At 44.8% G+C, this 20,839-nt stretch overlaps 1 protein-coding gene across 11 annotated transcripts in view; it reads right to left on the bottom strand.

Annotated features, from left to right (window-relative positions):
- LOC119956323 (meiosis inhibitor protein 1) overlaps positions 1 to 20,839 on the bottom strand; it is a 536,433-nt gene that overhangs the window by 21,210 nt on the left and 494,384 nt on the right. For 10 of the 11 annotated variants that reach the window (XR_005458631.1, XM_038783445.1, XM_038783450.1 and 7 more), the window contains one exon: positions 7,647 to 7,778. Coding sequence is in view for 10 of the 11 variants with exons in the window: in XM_038783445.1 (XP_038639373.1) it covers positions 7,647 to 7,778 (132 nt within the window). In the remaining variant the exon portion in view is untranslated. Of the gene's footprint in view, positions 1 to 7,646; positions 7,779 to 20,515; positions 20,745 to 20,839 lie in introns of those variants that run through there. The other variant, XM_038783449.1, reaches the window with a different exon arrangement.

The following is a 20,839-nucleotide window of genomic DNA, read 5'->3' as shown; positions in this document are numbered from 1 at the left end:
ACGTCGCTTTCTCGCTGATCGTCGTGGTTGGAAAACCGCTGGTGGTTGCTGTTGGTATGTTCACTGTCAGAAACATCCGATGCCTGGGTCTTCTTGTCAGATTTTACATCCTTTACCTCCTTCATTTCTGCATCGAGTCCTCCTTGGGGCAACGCCTGGAAGCTGCTGGTACCAGAGTTATCTGAGCCAAAGCAGGCTCCACTTGACACATTGCTGGTCTCCTGGCTCTGAGATAATCTGCGTGCCTCTTCCTATCGCAGTCGTGTACTTGAACCTGGTACGATAATGCTTCTGTTTGTTGAACTACTATGCAATTTGCGCCATCGCCAAAGTTCCTAATGGAGACTGTGTCACCTGGTACAAACTGTTTGGTCGGTTTACGCTTGTCTGGGCAATGTTCTTGTTGCTTTTGACCGCAGCACATTTTCCCGCCAATCTCTGTAAAAGCAAGGCTGAAGCGGGTCCAATGTCTGCGGTGCATCAGAGGTTGTGTCAGTACGACGTCGGTCACGGCATATGGAGTGGTTCGATAAAAAAATAAGAATCTGGCGAGGAGTGTGTCGAGGGAGCTCAAGTGAGCTTTTTCAATCCTCCCTTGAACGTTTGTACCGCTTGTTCGGCTAGCCTATTTGAAGCTGGGTGATACAGAGCCGTGCAGATGTGTTGCACCCCGTTAGTTTTTGTGAAACCCCCGAACGGCCTGCCATTGTCGGTGACTAGCACTTCTGGGATGCCGTGTGTGCTAAACCAGGGGCGCAGTTTTATAGTCGCTCTCAAAAGTTGTGGATGAATTCCTGTGGATCTCCAGCCATTTTGAATGCGTGGCGATTATGATCAGGTACATAGAGCCTTGAAAGGGGCTGGCAGAGTCAGCATGGAGCTGCCCCGACCACTCCCAGGGATGAAGCTGTGCAGCGGGCGGAAGCTTCTGCAGTTCCTGGCACACACTTCATTGCTCAGCCAGTCACTCTATCCCTGTGTCCAGGCCCAGCCACCAGACATTGATGCAGGCGAGTATTTTCATTTTGGATACTCCTGGATGTCCATTATGAAGGTCCCTCAGTATGGTGTCCTGACCCTTGTTCGGACCACAACACAAGTCCCCCAGAGGAGGATGCTGTCTTCCACACTGAATTCCGCTATTTTGGTGGTGAAAGCCTTCAGCTCACTGGTTAATTTACGATGCTGACTCCCATACAGTATTATATGGTGAACGTTGGACAGTAGGAGATCCGTTTGTGTCCACACACGTATTTGGGCTGCCGTAACCGGTAAAGTACCAATGAAGTGCAGCGCAGCTATGACTTCATTGGCTCTGGATGGCATTGGTGGTCTCGTTGGCAGCAGAAGTCAACTCAACACATCCGCGTTTGGAGTCTGCATCCCTGGCCGATGCTCCAACATGTTGTATACTGCCAAGAGGAGGGCCCACTGCTGGATTCTGGCTGACGTTATGGGCGGACTGATTCCAGGGATGGCGGGACTGTCATTTGAGGAGAGATTGACTAGATTAGGATTGTTCTTGCTGGAGTTCAGAAGAATGAGGGGGGATTTCATAAAGAGGTATAAAATTCTCATAGGACTAGACAGGGTAGATGCAGGGAAGATGTTCCCAATGGTGGGTGTGTCCAGAACCAGGGGTCACAGTCTGAGGATTCAGGGTAAACCATTTAGGACAGAGAGGAAGAGACATTTCTTCACCCAAAGAGTGGTGAGCATCTGGAATTCATTAGCACAGGAAATACTTGATGCTAAAACATTGAATAAATTCAAGAGGCGGCTGGATATAGCACTTGGGGAGAATGGGACTAAAGGCTATGGGGAGAAAGCAGGATTAGGCTATTGAGTTGGATGATCAGCCATGATTGTTATAAATGGCAGAGCAGGCTCGAAGGGCCAAAAGGCTTCCTCCTACTCCTATCTTCTATCTATCTATGAATGGCCTTATCTTCTTCTTTTAAGAGCTTCAACAGCAGCTTGTGGTCTGCTAACACTGCGAAACGATGCCCATACACATACTGATGGAACTTCTTTACTACAAAGACCACAACTAAATCTTCTGTCTCGAGTTGTGTATAAGCTCAGCCACAGTTCTTGAGGCGAATGCAATCGACCAATCTCTGGCTCACGCCAGAGAACGATGCCAATACCGTCTGGCGAGGCATTGCTTGTGACCAGGAGTTGTTTGACGAGATCACAATGCGCCAGCAGGCCAGAGATCAGCTGCCCTTTCATGTTAACAAACGCTTTATCCTGCGGCGCTCTCCACGCCCACTCCTGATTTTATTATAGCAGGGTGTGCAGGGGGGGCCAAAATGGTTGCACCCAGGATGAATTTGCCATAGTAGTTTACGAGTCCCAGAAATGATTGCAGCTCGGTTATATTCTCCAGTGTGGTGGTTTGTTTGATAGCACGTACATTTTCCTCCAGTGGGTGTCGACCCTCTCGGTCTACTCGATACCTCAGATTGATGACTTCTTTGGTATGAAAAACGCACTACTCTCTCATGGCACACACTTGTCTCTGGAAAGCGGTGGAGTACCTCATCTAGATCGCTCAGGTGCTCCCATTCTGTCATGCCTGCAACCAAATAGACCGATAGACCGCCACGTGGCCAACCCAGCAGAATATTTGCCTTTACTCGCTGGAAAATGGCACAAGACGATGATACCTTGAAGGGCAGTCTTGTGCACTTGTACAGTCCTTGTGAAAATTTAACGTCAAGTAGCACTGTGGGCCTGGTTTAGCTCACTGGGCTAAATCACTGGCTTTTCAAGCAGTCCAAGCAGTCCAGCAGCACGGTTCGATTCCCGTACCAGCCTCCCCGGACAGGCGCTGGAATGTGGCGACTAGGGGCTTTTCACAGTAACATCATTGAAGTCTACTCGTGACAATAAACGATTTTCATTTCATTTCATTTTCATTTCATTTCATTTCATTTTCACTGTGACTCAGGTTCCAATTCCAAATGTAGGAATGGCTGGCTAATATCGAGCTTTGTGAATTAGTGACCTCCAGCCAGTTTTGCATTATGTCCTTGATCTGCGGCATTGGTTATCGGTCTAATCTGGAGGCCCTATTCACAGTTAATTTATAATCGCCACAATGGCGAACAGAGTTGTCCATCTTCAGGAAGAGGATTACCAGCGCTACCCAGTGTGCAAATTTAACTGGCCTGATGATCCCAGGTCTTCCAGTCGTCTGAGTTCTGCCTCAACCTTTGGTAGTAGAGCATAGGGAACTGGGCAAACGCAAAAATATTTTTGTTGTGCATCAGTGTGTACATGGATTTTCACTATGGCCTCTTTTATTTTCCCCAAGCTGGCCTGAAAAACCTCGGGAACGTCCCCAGTATCTCACAGAGGCCTCCAGAGCCCATTTGGAAACCTCGGTGTTAATCAAGGCGGAGATGCTATAGCCAATCGTGTCCTAGCAAACTGAGGCCATATCCCTTTACTATAATCAGTGGTAATCACACGGACTGCTGTTCATATACATCGTAGTCCCTGCTATGGCCAGCGGTTCTCTCCTATACATGGCCAATCTTTCTTCAGTATCCCATAACTGAAGGCATTACACACCTGTTTTAATTTTCTCAAATGATTGCCTGCCAATGACTGAGACGGCTACTCCCGTGACCAATCCCATGTCCAAGGAATGGCCATTTACTTGAACAGTGATTTTAATGGGGGCAACTTGGGTGGCGCGATGCAATTCAGTTGTATACACACGTCTTCTGGCTGCTCTAAGAGAAAGGTATGGGAGCAGAGTTGATGCATACCTCCAGTGGAATGGCGAGCTGACTATCTGCCCTGTGACTTCCACTCCCTGTGGCTTCTCTGGCTGCAGGCTCCACATCACCTATGGTCTTCCTCTTCGGTTTCGAGGACTGTCTGGTCAACTCGGTCCCAGACCAACAGCCCTGATCTCGGTAGCTTTCCATCCAGGGTGGGGTTCCGGAGGTTCCCATTATAGGGGGCACCGGATGCCGGGAGGGTGCATGCCCCACACTATTGACTTCCATTCCCTACAACTCTTGCACTCCCTTCTCTGCACTCGCTCTGGACAGAGAGACTTCCACGGCCTTCTTTAAGTCTAGTAGTGGTTCGGCGAGCAATGTCCTTTGAGTCACCCTATTATTCACCCCACAGACTAATCTGTCCCATAGCATTTTGGACAAACTCAAAACTCAGCCAGTTCCATAGACGCATGACAAATTCAGTTCCGGACACCCTCGGGGCTTTGTTGTAACAATGGGTGCAATCTACCGACCACACTGCACCCATAAAGTACCGCGCCATGGTGCAATGTGGCCAGTAAATGACAGGAGATCCTGATCCCGACATCTACACGGCTCTCCATGCCTTGCAAGATCGAACACAATCACGCGAGACGTCATGATGTAAAGCCCGCCCAGATCACTTCTTGGCAAATTTGCTTATTAGAGCGCGACAGCTAGTCTCACTTTAATATGCAGTTCCCTGGGGTAACCAAGGAGTTGGGATTGATCCCCTTCACCTTGGAGATCTCGAGCGAGGTCTGTTCAGTACTGGTCTCAACAAATAGGGACCAGATGGAACGGCACTCGTGGAGGTCTCCCGGTGCATGCACTTCTGGGAGGGTGGTACCCTGGCATGGCTGGTGCTAATTATTTGAGGAAGTGACAAAGTTAATTGGTGAGGGAAGGGCTGTAGATGTCATATACATGGATTTCAGTAAGGTGTTTGATAAAGTTTCTCATGGCAGGTTGATGGAAAAAGTGAAGTCTTAGGGGTTCAGGGTGTACTAGCTAGATGGATAAAGAACTGGCTGGGCAACAGGAGACAGAGAGTAGTGGTGGAAGGGAGTGTCTCTAAATGGAGAAGGGTGACTAGTGGTGCTCCACAGGGATCCGTGCTCGGACCACTGTTGTTTGTGATCTACATAAATGACCTGGAGGAAGGTATAAGTGTTCTGATTCGCAAGTTTGCAGGTGATACTAAGATTGGTGGAGTTGCAGATAGTGAGGAGGACTGTCAGAGAATATAGCAAAATATAGATAGATTGGAGAGTTGGGCAGAGAAATGGCAGATGGAGTTCAATCCAGGCAAATGCGAGGTGATGCATTTTGGACGATCTAATTCAAGTGCGGACTATATGGTCAATGGAAGAGTCCTGGGGAAAATTGATGTACAGAGAGATCTGGGAGTTCAGGTCCATTGTACCCTGAAGGTGGCAACACAGGTCGATAGAGTGGTCAAGAAGGCATACAGCATACTTGCCTTCATCGGACGGGTTATTGAGTACAAGAGTCGGCAGGTCATGTTACAGTTGTATAGGACTTTGGTTAGGCCACATTTGGAATACTGCGTGCAGTTCTGGTCGCCACATCACCAGAAGGATGGGATGCTTTAGAGAGGGTGCAGAGGAGGTTCACCAGGATGTTGCCTGATATGGAGGGTGCTAGCTATGAAGAAAGGTTGAGTAGATTAGGATTGTTGGAAAGACGGAGGTTGAGGGGCGACCTGATTGAGGTCTACAAAATTATGAGAGGTATGGACAGGGTGGATAGCAACAAGCTTTTTCCAATTACAAGGGGCAAAGATTTCAAGGTGAGAGGGGGAAAGTTTAAGGGAGATGTGCATGGAAAGTTTTTTACGCAGAGGGTTGTGGGTGCCTGGAACGCTTTGCCAGCGGAGGTGGTAGAGGCGGGCACGATAGCATCATTTAAGATGCATCTGGACAGATATATGAACGGGCGGGGAACAGAGGGAAGTAGATCCTTCGAAAATAGGCAACAGGTTTAGATAAAGGATCTGGATCGGCGCAGGCTGGGAGGGCCGAAGGGCCTGTTCCTGTGCTGTAATTTTCTTTGTTTTTGTTCTACCCAGGCACCCTGGCGCTGCCAAGCTGGCATTTTTTGCACGGCAGTGTGCCCTGTGCTGGCGTGGTGGGTCCGGGGACCTGCTTACAGTGAGTTTGTGGCGGGGGGGGAGGGGGGGGGGGGGGGGTTTAGAGGTAGCATCGGGGGCTCGAGAGATTGGGACACCATTTAAAGGTGTCTCGATCTCTCCCTGTACTAAGCGGTTTCAGCGAGCGGGGCCCCTCAGTACAGGACTTGTAACATGTTCTCCACTGAGGACGTGTCTAACCGGAGTCACAGTGGATAGTGTTGTGTTTCTTGGCACTGTGAGGCGATTACTTTCTTGTTGAACTTCAGTCCTGTGATGAAGGCTCCCTACAGTAGTAAGAATGGAGTTCCAATATTTTGACTCAACACAAAATGGTGGAATGGGCAAGATAGGTCATATTGGTTTAGTTGTGTTCTGATCAGTGGCAACCGGCAGGCTGCTGATAGGGCATATTTACTGTTGGTAATGCTACGGAAGGTCATGGGGAATGGTTAGAGTCTTCCTTCTTGGAAATGGTACCACCTCACCCTTTGTGTGATGTATATTATATGTTCCTTGCCATTCATCAGCCCAAGCCTGAAAGTTGGCCTAGTCTTGCTACATGCAAGCATGTTTTGCTTCGTTATTTGAGGAATTAAGAGTAACATTGAGCGCTGCAATAATCAGGGCACAGTCCCACTTTTGACATCATGATGGGGGAAAGATCACTAATGAAGTAGCTGAGGTTAGCTGGACACTGTCCTGAGAATCTCCTGTGATGTTCTGGGGCTGAAATGACTGGATTCTACCAATCTTAATCATTCTTCTTTGTGCTAGATGTTACTCCAACCACTGGTGAGTTCATCTCCGGATCCCCACTGACTTTCGTTTTTACCAGGCTTCCTCGGTCAAATGCTGCCTCGTTGTCAAGGGGAGGCACTCTCACCTCACGCCTGGAATTCAGCTCTTCTATTCATGTTTGGACCAAGACTGGAATGAGGTATGGATCTGAACAGCCCTAGTGGAAATCAAACTGAGTACAGGTGAGCAGATTGTAAGTAAGTGCCAACCAGGAGCACTGTCGACAATTCCTTCCATCACTTTAATGATTGAGGGTAGGCTGATAGTGTGATAATGACGAGGTAGTGAAGAATCAGCTAACTTGGATTTAATAGGTTTGTCAATTAGTCCTCCAAATTACAGAACGTTTCAAACTAAAAGCAATAAAATACAAAAGTGTGATTATTGTGCTATTTAATTGACAAAATTGGGGAATTATGTTGATAGGTTAGAGGCAAATATAAAAAATTCATGTGAATTTTGTGATTTGGAAAAATTGCCCATTATTGATTTTTTAAAAATAGGTAAGCATTGATTCTGTTCATGTGGATTACCAATTTTTCTTTGTCCTAGATTTTGACAGGTATGAGCTTTATCTACGCAGTAGCTGTCATGTCCATTTAAGGTCATGAAATTTGTCACGTTGATTCGCAGCAGATTATAAAGCCAGCTCTCATTTGTCCACTGTATTTAGATGAGTTCGAAATGTAGCTAACACAGCATTGTTGGCGGAATCTGCCATTCCAGTAAGTTACAAAGAAACATAGAAAATAGGAGCAGGCGGAGGCCATTCATTATGGTCATAGCTGATCATCCAACCCAATAGCCTAATCCTGCTTTCTCCCTGTGCCCTTTGATCCCCTAAATCCTATATCTACCTACTTCTTGAAAACATACAATTAATCACTTGTATCGTACACATCAACATACTCCACCTGTTTCAGAAAAAGAATCAAAGCCTCAGCTGCGTCATTGCTCAATTCTTCCAATTTCAACTCTGCTGCCGCCTGCAGGAACCGTTTCACATCAGCCTCAGAAACAATATTCTTACTGTGATATTTCAGAAACTGTCAAAACATAAAACATCAATGGCTGATTAAACACTACTATGACCCATAAAGTTGCAACCCTGTCAAAACAACTATCCAAAAGTGTTATCATGATTTCAGCTAATGGCAAAGTCTGCCATTAAGATAATTTTGAAATCTGCATGAATTTCTGGTCCTTCATATATCAGAATCATTGAATAGTTAATAATAATCTTTATTATAATAATCTTTATTATTGTCACAAGTAGGCTTACATAAACACTGTAAGACGTTTTATAACACCAGATTAAAGTCCAACAGGTTTGTTTGGAGTCACTAGGTTTCGGAGCGCAACTGCTTCATCAGGCGATGAAGAGGTGGGTTCCACAAACTCATAGATAGACAAAGTCAGTGATGCAACATGATACTTTGAATGCGAGTCTTTGCAGGTAATTAAGTTGATGCTGTTAAGGAATGGGTTAAGAAACATTCCAATTAGATGTCTCCTTGATGTTACATAATTGACACTTATATGTAAAGAGGCTACAGGTATCCTTTGAGGCATGTAATGTGGTGATAGAGTTTTGGTACAGAGTGTGTTCAAGGAAAAATAAAGGTGTTTGGGAAAAGGAGTAGAACTCTTGACTCTTTACTCAACAGCAGCCAAACCCTAACAGGTGCGACTGGAGAGAGGGATAATCACTGGTAGACGAATACAGACCCAGAGTTCCTCATACGACAAGCTCTTCATTCCAGGGATCGTTCTTGTGAACCTCCTCTGGACCCTTTCCAAGGCCAGCACATCCTTCCTTAGATATGGGGCCCAAAACTGCTCACAATACTCCAAATGGGGTCTGACCAGAGCCTTATACAGTCTCAGAAGTACATCACTGCTCTTGTATTCTAGCCCTTTCAACATGAATGCTAACATTGCATTTGCCTTCCTAACTGCCGCCTGAGCCTGCACGTTAACCTTAAGAGAATCGTGAATAAGGATTGCCAAGTCCCTTTGTACATCTGATTTCTGAAGCATTTTTCATTTAGAATATAGTCTATGCCTCCATTCCTCCTTCCAAAGTGCATAACCTCACACTTTTCCACATTGTATTCCATCTCCGACTTCTTTGCCCACTCTTCTAGCCTGTCCACATCCTTCTGCAGCCCCCTTGCTTCCTCAATACTACCTTTCCCTCTAATGTTATGGGAGCGGAATTTTCATAACCTCTCCCTTTAATGTATTGTTGCTTTTGAAGCACACGGCTTGTTCTCCAGGTGTAGTATTACAATTATGGACACGTGGGTTTTTAAACACAAAACAATGTTTATTCCATGAATTCAACTTGACCTTTTTAAATAAACATTGGTTCACTCAACACCCCTTACTTCAAAGATAACCCCCAAAATAATACAACACTAAATAATCCTTCAGTTGTTCCTTTAACTATCCAAGAGACTTAACACCTTTAAACAGAAACACACCAGGTTAAAGACATTACTATTCTGAGTTTAAATCACCCAAATGATTCAGAGATAGTCTTTCATGGCAGAGATCACAGCAGATCCAGCTCACTGCAAACACAGACACACCCAAGCTCTTTTCCTCCAAACTGAAACAAAAGCAGAAGTGAGCTCAGCTCAGCTCCCCCCACCCTCTGACATCACTTCAGTAATATCAGCTGCTCCATTTCTGAAAGGTACATTGCTTAAACATCCATTTCTTAAAGGTACTCTCACATGGCACCTCCCCCCAAGAAAAAAAACCCATCAACTTCAAAATGGTCTCATTTTTCACTTTTGCACCATCCACTAAGAAAGCGGGTTTTGGAGTTGTGGATAGTGAGGAGGGATGTTGTTGGCTTCAAAGAGACATAGATAGGATGCAGAGCTGGGCTGAGAAGTGGCAGATGGAGTTTAACCCTGACAAGTGTGAGGTTGTCCATTTTGGAAGGACAAATATGAATGTGGAATACAGGGTTAATGGTAGGGTTCTTGGCAATGTAGAGGAGCAGAGAGATCTTGGGGTCTATGTTCATAGATCTTTGAAAGTTGCCACTCAAGTGGATAGAGCTGTGAAGAAGGCCTATGGTGTGCTAGCGTTCATTAGCAGAGGGATTGAATTTAAGAGCCGTGAGGTGATGAAAAAAATGAAAATCGCTTATTGTCACGAGTAGGCTTCAATGAAGTTACTGTGAAAAGCCCCTAGTCGCCACATTCCGGCGCCTGTCCGGGGAGGCTGGTACGGGAATGCAGCTGTACAAAACCTTGGTCAGGCCACATTTGGAGTACTGTGTGCAGTTCTGGTCACCTCATTTTAGGAAGGATGTGGAAGCTTTGGAAAAGGTGCAAAAGAGATTTACCAGGATGTTGCCTGGAATGGAGAGTAGGTCTTACGAGGAAAGGTTGAGGGTGCTAGGCCTTTTCTCATTAGAACGGAGAAGGATGACGGGCGACTTGATAGAGGTTTATAAGATGATTAGGGGAATAGATAGAGTAGACAGTCAGAGACTTTTTCCCCGGGTGGAACAAACCATTACAAGGGGACATAAATTTAAGGTAAATGGTGGAAGATATAGGGGGGATGTCAGAGGTAGGTTCTTTACCCAGAGAGTAGTGGGGGCATGGAATGCACTGCCTGTGGAAGTAGTTGAGTCGGAAACGTTAGGGACCTTCAAGCGGCTATTGGATAGGTACATGGATTAGGGTAGAATATGGAGTGTAGATTCATTTCCTCTTAAGGGCAGCACGGTAGCATTGTGGATAGCACAATTGATTCACAGCTCCAGGGTCCCAAGTTCGATTTCGACTTGGGCCACTGTCTGTGTGGAGTCTGCACATCCTCCCCGTGTGTGTGTGGGTTTCCTCTGGGTACTCCGGTTTCCTCCCACAGTCCAAAGATGTGCAGGTTGGGTGAATTGGTCATGATAAATTGCCCTTGGTGTCCAAAATTCTATGATTAACCTAGGACAAAAGTTCGGCACAACATCGTGGGCTGAAGGGCCTGCTCTGTGCTGTATTTCTCTATAAATGTACACAATAAATATACTTTTTCGTTTCACAAAAAAAAACAACACATGCAAACAGGCATAATAATAAAGTCCATCTTTCCTGTTCTTCTTCATCCAACCGAAATCCTTCTCGATTGACAGTCTTTTGAACAAGAAAGTGAATGCACAATCCATCCATTCCTCTACGCCTCGTCAATTCTCTTTAAAGTTAGGTACTTCAGTTCAATCTGATCACAGAGTCCCTTGCAATTCTCCAATACAGGAGCATCGGTTATCACAGCTTTCAGGCAGTCACATGCCTGTTGAAAGTCCGCTGTCCATTTAAATTTTTGCCATTTCTTTAGCAAGTCCATCAGTGGAGTAATCATGCCTCACGGTAGCATGGTGGTTAGCATCAATGCTTCACAGCTCCAGGGTCCCAGGTTCGATTCCCGGCTGGGTCACTGTCTGTGTGGAGTCTGCACGTCCTCCCCGTGTGTGCGTGGGTTTCCTCCGGGTGCTCCGGTTTCCTCCCACAGTCCAAAGATGTGCGGGTTAGGTGGATTGGCCATGATAAATTGCCCGTAGTGTAAGGTTAATGGGGGGATTGTTGGGTTCCGGGTTACGTGGGTTTAAGTGGGGTGTTCATTGCTCGGCACAACATCGAGGGCCGAAGGGCCTGTTCTGTGCTGTACTGTTCTATCTAAAACTTTTGCATAAAGGTTCGATCAAATCCACTCATGCTAAGAAATCGCATTATTTCCCTTTGTCTTGAGGGTAACGGAAACTGCTCAAGGAAAGTGATTCAGGCTTCTCCAAATTCACTTTTGGTTTGGTTAATCACCAAACCCGGCCCCTGAAGTCAATCGAAGAACTCCATACTGTGTTTTAAATGTTCTTTCCACGTCTGGAAGTTGGAAATAAAAGCAGATTGTCCCACTTTCTCAATGCAATCCTTCAAACGTGGGATAGGGTAAGAGTCCATTCTTGGAACTGCATTCACCTTTCGATAGTCCACACACAACCACTGGGTACCATCTGGATTAGATACCATCACTATGGGTGAGCTCCATTGGCTGCAACCCACTTCAATTATGCCATGTTTCAACATATTCTCAATCTCTCTGTTAACCTGTGCCAATTTTAAAGGATTAAGTCCATCTGGATGTTGTTTGATAGGAACAGCATTTTCCACATCTACATCATGTATAGCCATTTTAGTACTTCCCAATTTAACTCCACAAACTTGCCCATGTGATATCAATAACTCTTTCAGGTTAGTTTGTTTTCCTCTGGAAGGTAACTTAACAATTCATCCCAATTTTTAAGAACATCCTCATTTTCCAATTTAATTTGAGGAATGTCAAATTCACAGTCATCTGGATTTGGTTCGTCACTTTGAGTTAGAATCATTAAAACCTTTTTCTCTCCTTCCCTTTCAAAGTACCTTTCAAGCATATTCACATGACACACTCGGTGAGTCTTCCTTCTATCTGGTGTTTTTACCACATAATTCACCTCACTTAATTTCCTTTCAATCTGATAAAGTCCACAAAACCTTGCTTTTAAAGGCTCACCAACCACTGGTAACAATACTAAAACTTTATCTCCACTGGCAAAACTACAAACTTTGGATTTCTTGTCCGCTACCTGTTTCACATATTTTGTGCAACTTTCAAATGTTGTCTAGCCAATTCACCTGCTCTATTTAACCGTTCCCTAAAATTTGACACGTAATCCAATAGTGTAATTTCCGATTTCTCACGCACCAATTTTTCCTTAATCAATTTAAGTGGTCCTCTTACCTCATGACCAAAAATTTGTTCAAAAGGACTAAATTTGGTAGACTCATTAGGTGCATCCCTAATTGCAAACAATATGAATGGAATTCCTTTATCCCAATCCTCTGGATAATCTTGACAATACACCCTCTACATTGTCTTTAATGTCTGATGCCACCTTTCTAATGCTCCCTGCGATTCTGGATGGTACGCAGTTGATTTAAATTGTTTTATTCCTAAGCTATCCATAACTTCTTTGAATAACTTTGAAGTAAAATTCGATCCTTGATCCGATTGAATTTCTGTGGGAAGTCATATCTAGTAAAGAATTTAAGTAACTCCTCCACAATCCGCTTAGCTGTAATATTACGTACTGGAATGGCCTCTGGAAATCTAGTAGACACATCCATTATAGTCAAAAGATATTGATTCCCACCTTTTGTTTCAGGAAGCGGTCCTCCACGATCGATTAAGCAACTAAGCAACTAACGGGCTACAAAGCGAAGCCGAGCAGTATCTCTGGCAGCAGTGCACCCCTCCCCGATGAACTTAATGCATTCTATGCTCGGTTTGAGCAGGTAACCAACAATCCGCTATCGAGTGCCCCAGCAACCCATAATTCACCCATACCCACCATCACAGTTTCCAAAGTCAGATCGGCCTTCCTGAAAGTGAACCCACGGAAGGCGATGGGCCCGGACGGGATCCCTGGTCGTGCACTCAGAGCCTGCGCGGACCAGCTGGCAGAGGTTTTCACAGACATCTTTAACCTATCCCTACTCCACTCCGACGTCCCCATCTGCTTCAAGAAGACCACCATCATACCGGTACCAAAGAAGAACCAGGCAACGTGCCTCAATGACTACCGCCCGGTGGCCTTGACATCAGTTGTTATTAAGTGCTTCGAGAGGCTGATCATGAAGCGTATCACCTCCATAAACCCGGAACGCCTTGACCCACTTCAATTCGCATACCGTCGCAACCGGTCCACATCAGACGCCATTTCCCTGGCCCTACACTCATCCCTAGAGCATCTCGAAAACAAGGACTCCTACATCAGACTCCTATTTATTGACTACAGCTCCGCCTTCAACACCATAATCCCAGCCAAGTTCATATCAAAGCTCCAAAACCTAGGACTTGGCTCTCCACTCTGCAACTGGATCCTTGACTTTCTGACCAACAGACCACAGTCAGTAAGAATGAACACCAACACCTCCTCCACAATAGTCCTCAATACCGGTGCCCCACAAGGCTGTGTACTTAGCCCCCTACTCTACTCCCTGTACACACACGACTGCATGGCAAAACTGGGTTCCAACTCCATCTACAAGTTTGCTGATGATACGACCATAGTGGGCCGGATCTCGAATAACGACGAGTCCGAATACAGGAGGGAGATAGAGAACCTAGTGGAGTGGTGCAGCGACAACAATCTCTCCCTTAATGCCAGCAAAACTAAAGAGCTGGTCATCGACTTCAGGAAGCAAAGTACTGTGCACACCCCTGTCAGAATCAACGGAGCCGAGGTAGAGATGGTGAGCAGTTTCAAATTCCTAGGGGTGCACATCACCAAAAATCTATCCTGGTCCACTCATGTCGACGCTATCACCAAGAAAGCACAACAGCGCCTTTACTTCCTCAGGAAACTAAGGAAATTCGGCATGTCCACATTAACCCTTACCAACTTTTACAGATGCACTATAGAGAGCATCCTATCGGGCTGCATCACAGCCTGGTATGGCAACTGCTCGGCCCAGGACCGCAAGGAACTTCAGAGAGTCGTGAATACCGCCCAGTCCATCACACGAACCTGCCTCCCATCCATTGATTCCATCTACACCTCCCGCTGCCGGGGGAAAGTGGGCAGCATAATCAAGGATCCCTCCCACCTGGCTTACTCACTTTTCCAACTTCTTCCATCGGGCAGGAGATACAGAAGTCTGAGAACACGGACGAACAGACTCAAAAACAGCTTCTTCCCCACTGTCACCAGACTCCTAAATGACCCTCTTATGGACTGACCTCATTAACACTACACCCGTGTCTGCTTCATCCGATGCCAATGCTTATGTAGTACATTGTATATCTTGTGTTGCCCTATTATGTATTCTCATGTATTTTCTTGAATTCTGTTTAATTCCCTTTTCTTCCCATGTACTGAATGATCTGTTGAGCTGCTTGCAGAAAAATACTTTTCACTCTACCTCGGTACACGTGACAATAAACAAATCCAATCCAATCCAATCCAATCCGATTAGGACCCTTGTAAAAGGTTCCTCAAATGCTGGAATGGTTATTAAGGGTGCTGGTTTTATCACTGCTTGAGGTTTCCCTATCACTTGACATGTGTGACATGATTGACAAAATGTAACTGCGCCTTTATGTAGTCCAGGCCAATAAAAATGTTTCTGAATTTTAGCTTTTTTCCTTATTCCCAAATGACCTCCCACTGGTGCCCACTTTTCATCCGCCTGCATATGTACAGATCTCCATTTTCTCATCAAGACATCACTTTTAAGGTAATAACACTCTGGTATACTCTCAGATTCCTCTTCCGTATATGCTTTCTGATATTTCCGTTTTATTTCTACATCTTTCTGTTGTAACTCCGCCAATTTTCTTGAACTAAAAATATCCGCCTCATCCGCAACCTGTTCTTGTTCTTTTTCAACCATCTGATCAAAAATCGTTTCTGATAATTGCACTTCAACTTCATCTTCACTCTTTGATTTCTCCTCTTGTCTTAACCTGTGACTTTGCGACCGGGATACTACACAATCCGGAAAAATCCCAGGATATTCGTCCTTCAACACTTCAGTTGTCTGATTTTCCACTGGCTTATCAACCACAGTAGGCATCACTCCCACCTGCGATCCAGCTATATCATTACCCACGATAAACTGTATTCCTGGACAAGATAGTTTCTCTATTACTCCTGCTACCACTTCACCACTCTTCACTGGACTTTCCAACCTTACCTTATATAATGGAACACTACTCCTCTCACCCTGAATTCCACATATCACCACCTTTTATGGCAACATTCTTCCCAAGGTACATAATTCATCATCTCTTACCATTAAAGATTGACTAGCCCCTGTATCTCTTAAAATTGTGACTTCTTTACTTGCTCCTCCTGATACACATGAGTAAACTTTACCCACACAAGTAAATTCTTCAAAGGCATCTGGCACCTTCTTCACAATTACTTCTTGAACAGGCTGTACACTTGTTTGCACCTCCTTTGCACCCTTGGGCTTTCCTTTACCACTCCAACAAACCCCACTGTCTTATCCTGTTTTACCACATCAGCCTTCCCAGTGCTTTTCTTCAACCACCAACACTGTGACTTTACATGGCCTAATTTATTACAGTGAAAACATTTGAAACTTTCCATCTCTTTTCCCTCCTCCTGGATTTCTTTTTTAATCTGAGTTATACTCTTTATTGTCTCCCATCAGGTCACCTTTACCTTTACAACTTGAGTATTTATCATGTCCCCAGTTTCTATCCCTCACCGACTGAAACTGATGTCGGAAACTAATCTTTGATCTATGAATTAATTCATAATAATCTGTCATTTCTGCTGCTAATCTCAAAGTTTTAACCTTCTGTTCTTCCACATGAGTTCTTACTAAATCAGGAATTGAATTTTTTAACTCTTCCAAAAGTATAATTTCTCTGAGAGCTTCATACGTTTGGTCTATTTTCAAAGCCCTTATCCACCCATCAAAATTATTCTGTTTGAACCTTTGAAACTCCATGTGTGTTTGACCAAATTCTTTCCTCAAATTTCTAAACCTTTGTCTGTAAGCTTCAGGCACTAGCTCATATACACTTAAGATGGATTTCTTCACCTCCTCATACGTTCCAGATACCTCCTCTGATAGTGATGCAAACACTTCACTACCTCGACCTACCAGTTTTGTTTCAATCAGTAATACCCACATGTCTTGTGGCCATTTCATTTGTTTAGCTACCTTCTCAAATGAAATGAAAAAGGCTTCCACTTCCTTCTCGTCAAACCTTGGCAATGCTTGGACATATTTAAATAGATTCCAACCACGTCTTCAACTATGAAGCTCTTTCTCACTATCCTCATCACTATCATCCAACTGTACGTTTCCCTTTACGTCTGCCAATTTTAACTGTCATGTTTCATGGCCATTTTCCGAAGTTCAAACTCCCTCTCTTTATCTTTTTCCCTGATCTGTATCTCCCTTTCTTTTTCTTTTCTCTCTCTTTTTTCTCTCTCTCTCTTACGTATTCAAGCCGTTTTAATTCTTTCTCATGTTCCATTTGTTTAATTTGCAACTGAAATTTTGCCATTTCCAATGAGTCAGACTCTATATCAGGCAACTTTAAATGCTTTTTTTTTTTTTTTTAATAAACAATTTTATTGAGGTAGTTTTTGGCTTTATAAACAGTTACAGACATCATCAGAAAGGAAGCAAAAAAGGCAAAAATGTGCAAACATCCACGTACTTTCAATACTTCCATCATACCGTATTGCACAAGCCCGCTCCCCTCCCACCCGTACTACCCGCCATATTTTCCCTCCTACTCTACTCTACCCCCCCCCCCCTCCCCCCACCCCCCTGCTGACGCTCACTCTCCCGCAAAGAAGTCAATAAATGGTTGCCACCTCCGGGTGAACCCCTGCACAGATCCCCTCAAGGCGAACTTAATTTTTTCCATCCCCAGGAAACTTGACATGTCCGCAAGCCACCACTCAGTCTTCGGGGGCTTTGAGTCCCTCCACGCCAATAATATTCGTCGCCGGGCTATCAGGGAAGCAAAGGCCAGCACATCGGCCGCTTTCTCCCGCAACTTTAAATGCTTAACCACCGCCATAATTACCTCAACTTTTCGCATTTTGTCACGTAATGTTAACTGCAATGTTTTAGCCAAACCTAACAGTCTGCTTTTCATCTCTGTCCGTAAGGAACTACGTGTTACATTCTCCACCCCCAAAAACTTCTGAGCCTCTGAAAGAGCCATTGTCCACAACACACTAAAACTCAAATACCGCACTGGAAAAGCAACAATCCTTCATTGTCTATAAGTTCACAAACGCCAATCCAATAGATAAACTTTTTCCCGGACGAGCCCCCAATTGTAATGGGAGCGGCGGTTTCAGAACCCCAAAATGTATCATGGAGTTCAACCAACCTCTCCCTTTAATGCTTTTGAAGCACACGGCTCGTTCTCCAGGTGTAGTATTACAATTATGGACACGTGGGTTTTTAAACCCAAAACAATGTTTATTCCATGAATTCAACTTGACCTTTTTAAATAAACATTGGATCACTCAACACCCCTTTACTTCAAAGATAACCCCGAAAATAATACAACACTAAATAATCCTTCATTTGTTCCTTTAAATATCCAAGAGACTTAATACCTTTAAACAGAAACACATCAGGTTAAAGACATTACTATTATGAGTTTAAATCAACAAAATGATTCAGAGATAGTCTTTCCTCGCAGAGATCACAGCAGATCCAGCTCACTGCAAACACAGACACACCCAAGCTCTTTTCCTCCAAACTGAAACAAAAGCAGAAGTGAGCTCAGCTCAGCTCCCCCCACCCTCTGACATCACTTCAGTAATATCAGCTGCTCCATTTCTTAAAGTACATTGCTTAAACATCCATTTCTTAAAGGTACTCTCACATGACACTACAGATCTTTGTACCATATACAAACTTAACAACAATGCCTTCAGTTCCTTCTTCCAGATCATTAATATATATTGTGGAATGTTGTGGTCCCAGCACAGACCCCTGAGGTACACACTAGTTACCGGCTGCCATCCTGAAAAAGACCCCTTTATCCCCACTCTGCCTTCTGCCAGTCAGCCAATCCTCTATCCATGCCAGGATCTTACCCTTAACACCATGGGCTCTTAACTTACTTAACAGTCTCCTATGCGGCACCTTGTCAAAGATCTTCTGGAAATCTAAATAAATCATGTTCACTGGTTCTCCTTTGTCTAACTTCCTTGTTACCACCTCAAAGAATTCTAACAAATTTGTCAGGCATGACCTCCCCTTGATGAAGCTGTGCTGACTCAGTCCTATTTTATCATGCATATCCAAGTACTCCGCAATCTCATCTTTAATAACAAACTCTAAAATCTTACCAATGACCAAAGTCAGGCTAACTGGCCTATAATTTCCCGTCTTCTGCCTCCCTTCCTTCTTAAATAGCGGTGTTACATTCACCACTTTCCAGTCCTCTTGGACCCTTCCTGCCTCCAATAATTCCTGAAAGATCACCACTAATGCCTCCACAATTTCCTCCGCTATCTCTTTTAGAACCTTGGGGTGTAGTCCATCCAGTCCAGGTGATTTATCCACCTTCAGACCATTCAGTTTCCCCAGAACCTTCTCCTTAGTGATGGCCACTACACTCACCTCTGCCCGATTCTCCTGGAGCTCTAGCATCCCACTGGTGTCTTCCGCCGTGAAGGCTGATGCAAAGTAACTATTCCGTTCTTCTGCCATTGCTTTATTTCCTATTATTACTTCTCCAGCCACATTTTCCAGTGGTCCATTGTCTATTTTTGCCTCTCTTTTACCTTTCATATATTGAAAAACACTCTTCATATCTTCTTTTATTTTACCAGCTAGCTTGCACTCATATTTCATCTTCTCCCCCCTTATTGCTTTTTTAGTTGTCCTCTGCTCACTTTTAAAGGCTTCCCAATCCTCTGGCTTCCCACTAATCCTTGCCACTTTGTCTGCTTTTTCTTTTGCTTTTATGCTGTCCTTGCCATTCAGATAATAATCTTCTTTCATGATTTTGCTACCAAAGTGGATAATCTCACATTTATCTAAATTATACTGCATCTGCCATACACGTGCCTACTCGCTCAACATGTCCAAAAACACTGAAGCATCTCTGCAAACTCCTCACAGCTCACCCTCCGACCCAGCTTTGTGTCATCCGCAAATTTGGAGATATTGGGCGAAATTCTCTGTGTGGGAGGCTAAGTATTAATGTTGGGACTGAATTGCATGCAGTTCGTGTTCCTGTTGGGGCACTATTTGGGGAGCAATTCAAGACATGCCAATGGACTAGCACTATACTGGCGCATATTCCGAGCGACTCTGAGCCCAGCTGGCATTCTAACTAGAGTTAACGGCAAAGAGCAGCTGGATCTGTTTTGAAGCGCTCCACTTACCACACACTCATTGCAGCCACCAAGATGGTTCAGAGAAGACCTACCCCCTGATGTTGGAAGTCCCAAGTGGATCCACAGCTCCATGTCCGTGAGGAGTGGAGGAACACCCTCTTACTCAGTGTGGGCCGCAAACTCAAGTCTGCCCTCCTGAACACTGCCTGGGAGGTGGTGGCAACGGCAATCAGCACTGCCAGTCTCACCAGAAAGAGACAGCTGGTGAATCCGAGGGGTGGGGGTCACTGGTGAGTCTGGTAGAGAACCAGGGAGGGTTCCATGGGAGGATTGAGAGCTTTGACAAAGAGTCATGCAGACTCGAAACGTTAGCTCCCTTCTCTCTCCACAGATGCTGTCAGCCCTGCTGAGAGTGTCAAGCAATTTCTGTTTTTGTTTCAGATTGCAGCATCCGCAGTAATTTGTTTTGAATTTGATTTGATTTATTGTCACATGTACCGATGTACAGTAGAAAGTATTTTTCTGTGGCCGAGGGAACGTACACAGTACGTACATAGTAGACAAAAAGAATAATCAACAGAGTACATTGACAAATGGTTCATCGACAAATAGTGATTGGTTACAGTGCAGAACAAGGAGCCAAACAAAGCAAATACATGAGCAAGAGCAGCATAGGGCGTTGTGAATAGTGTTCTTACAGGGAACAGATCAGTCCGAGGGAGAGTCGTTGAGGAGTCTTGTAGCTGTGGGGAAGAAGCTGTTCCTATGTCTGGATGTGCGGATCTTCAGACTTCTGTACCTTCTGCCTGTTGGAAGGGTCTGGAAGAAGGCAAAGCCTGGGTGGGAGGGGTCTCTGACAATGCTGGCTGCCTTCCTGAGGCAGCGGGAGGTGTAGACAGAATCAATGTGAGGGTTGCAAACTTGTGGGATGCCAGTTTTTATCTAGAGTTCCAAAGGTTGCGGTGAAGGTGTCCTCTGGTTGGGGTGAGCTCTGCTGAACCATTCTCAGACCTTCAAGAGTTCAGTAGGTGTCCTGGAATACTGCAAGCCCAAGCTTCAAGGCTGGTGTGATGAGAATGATGAAAGCATCTCCCATCTTTTCAAACAAAGAACAAAGAACAAAGAAAATTACAGCACAGGAACAGGCCGTTCGGCCCTCCCAGCCAGCGCTGATCCAGATCCTTTATCTAA

Source organism: Scyliorhinus canicula, chromosome 23 (genome assembly GCF_902713615.1).
Source record: "Scyliorhinus canicula chromosome 23, sScyCan1.1, whole genome shotgun sequence".
NCBI lineage: Eukaryota > Metazoa > Chordata > Chondrichthyes > Carcharhiniformes > Scyliorhinidae > Scyliorhinus > Scyliorhinus canicula.
Note: the sequence above shows the minus strand (reverse complement) of the source record. Positions and strands in the feature narration are given on the sequence as shown.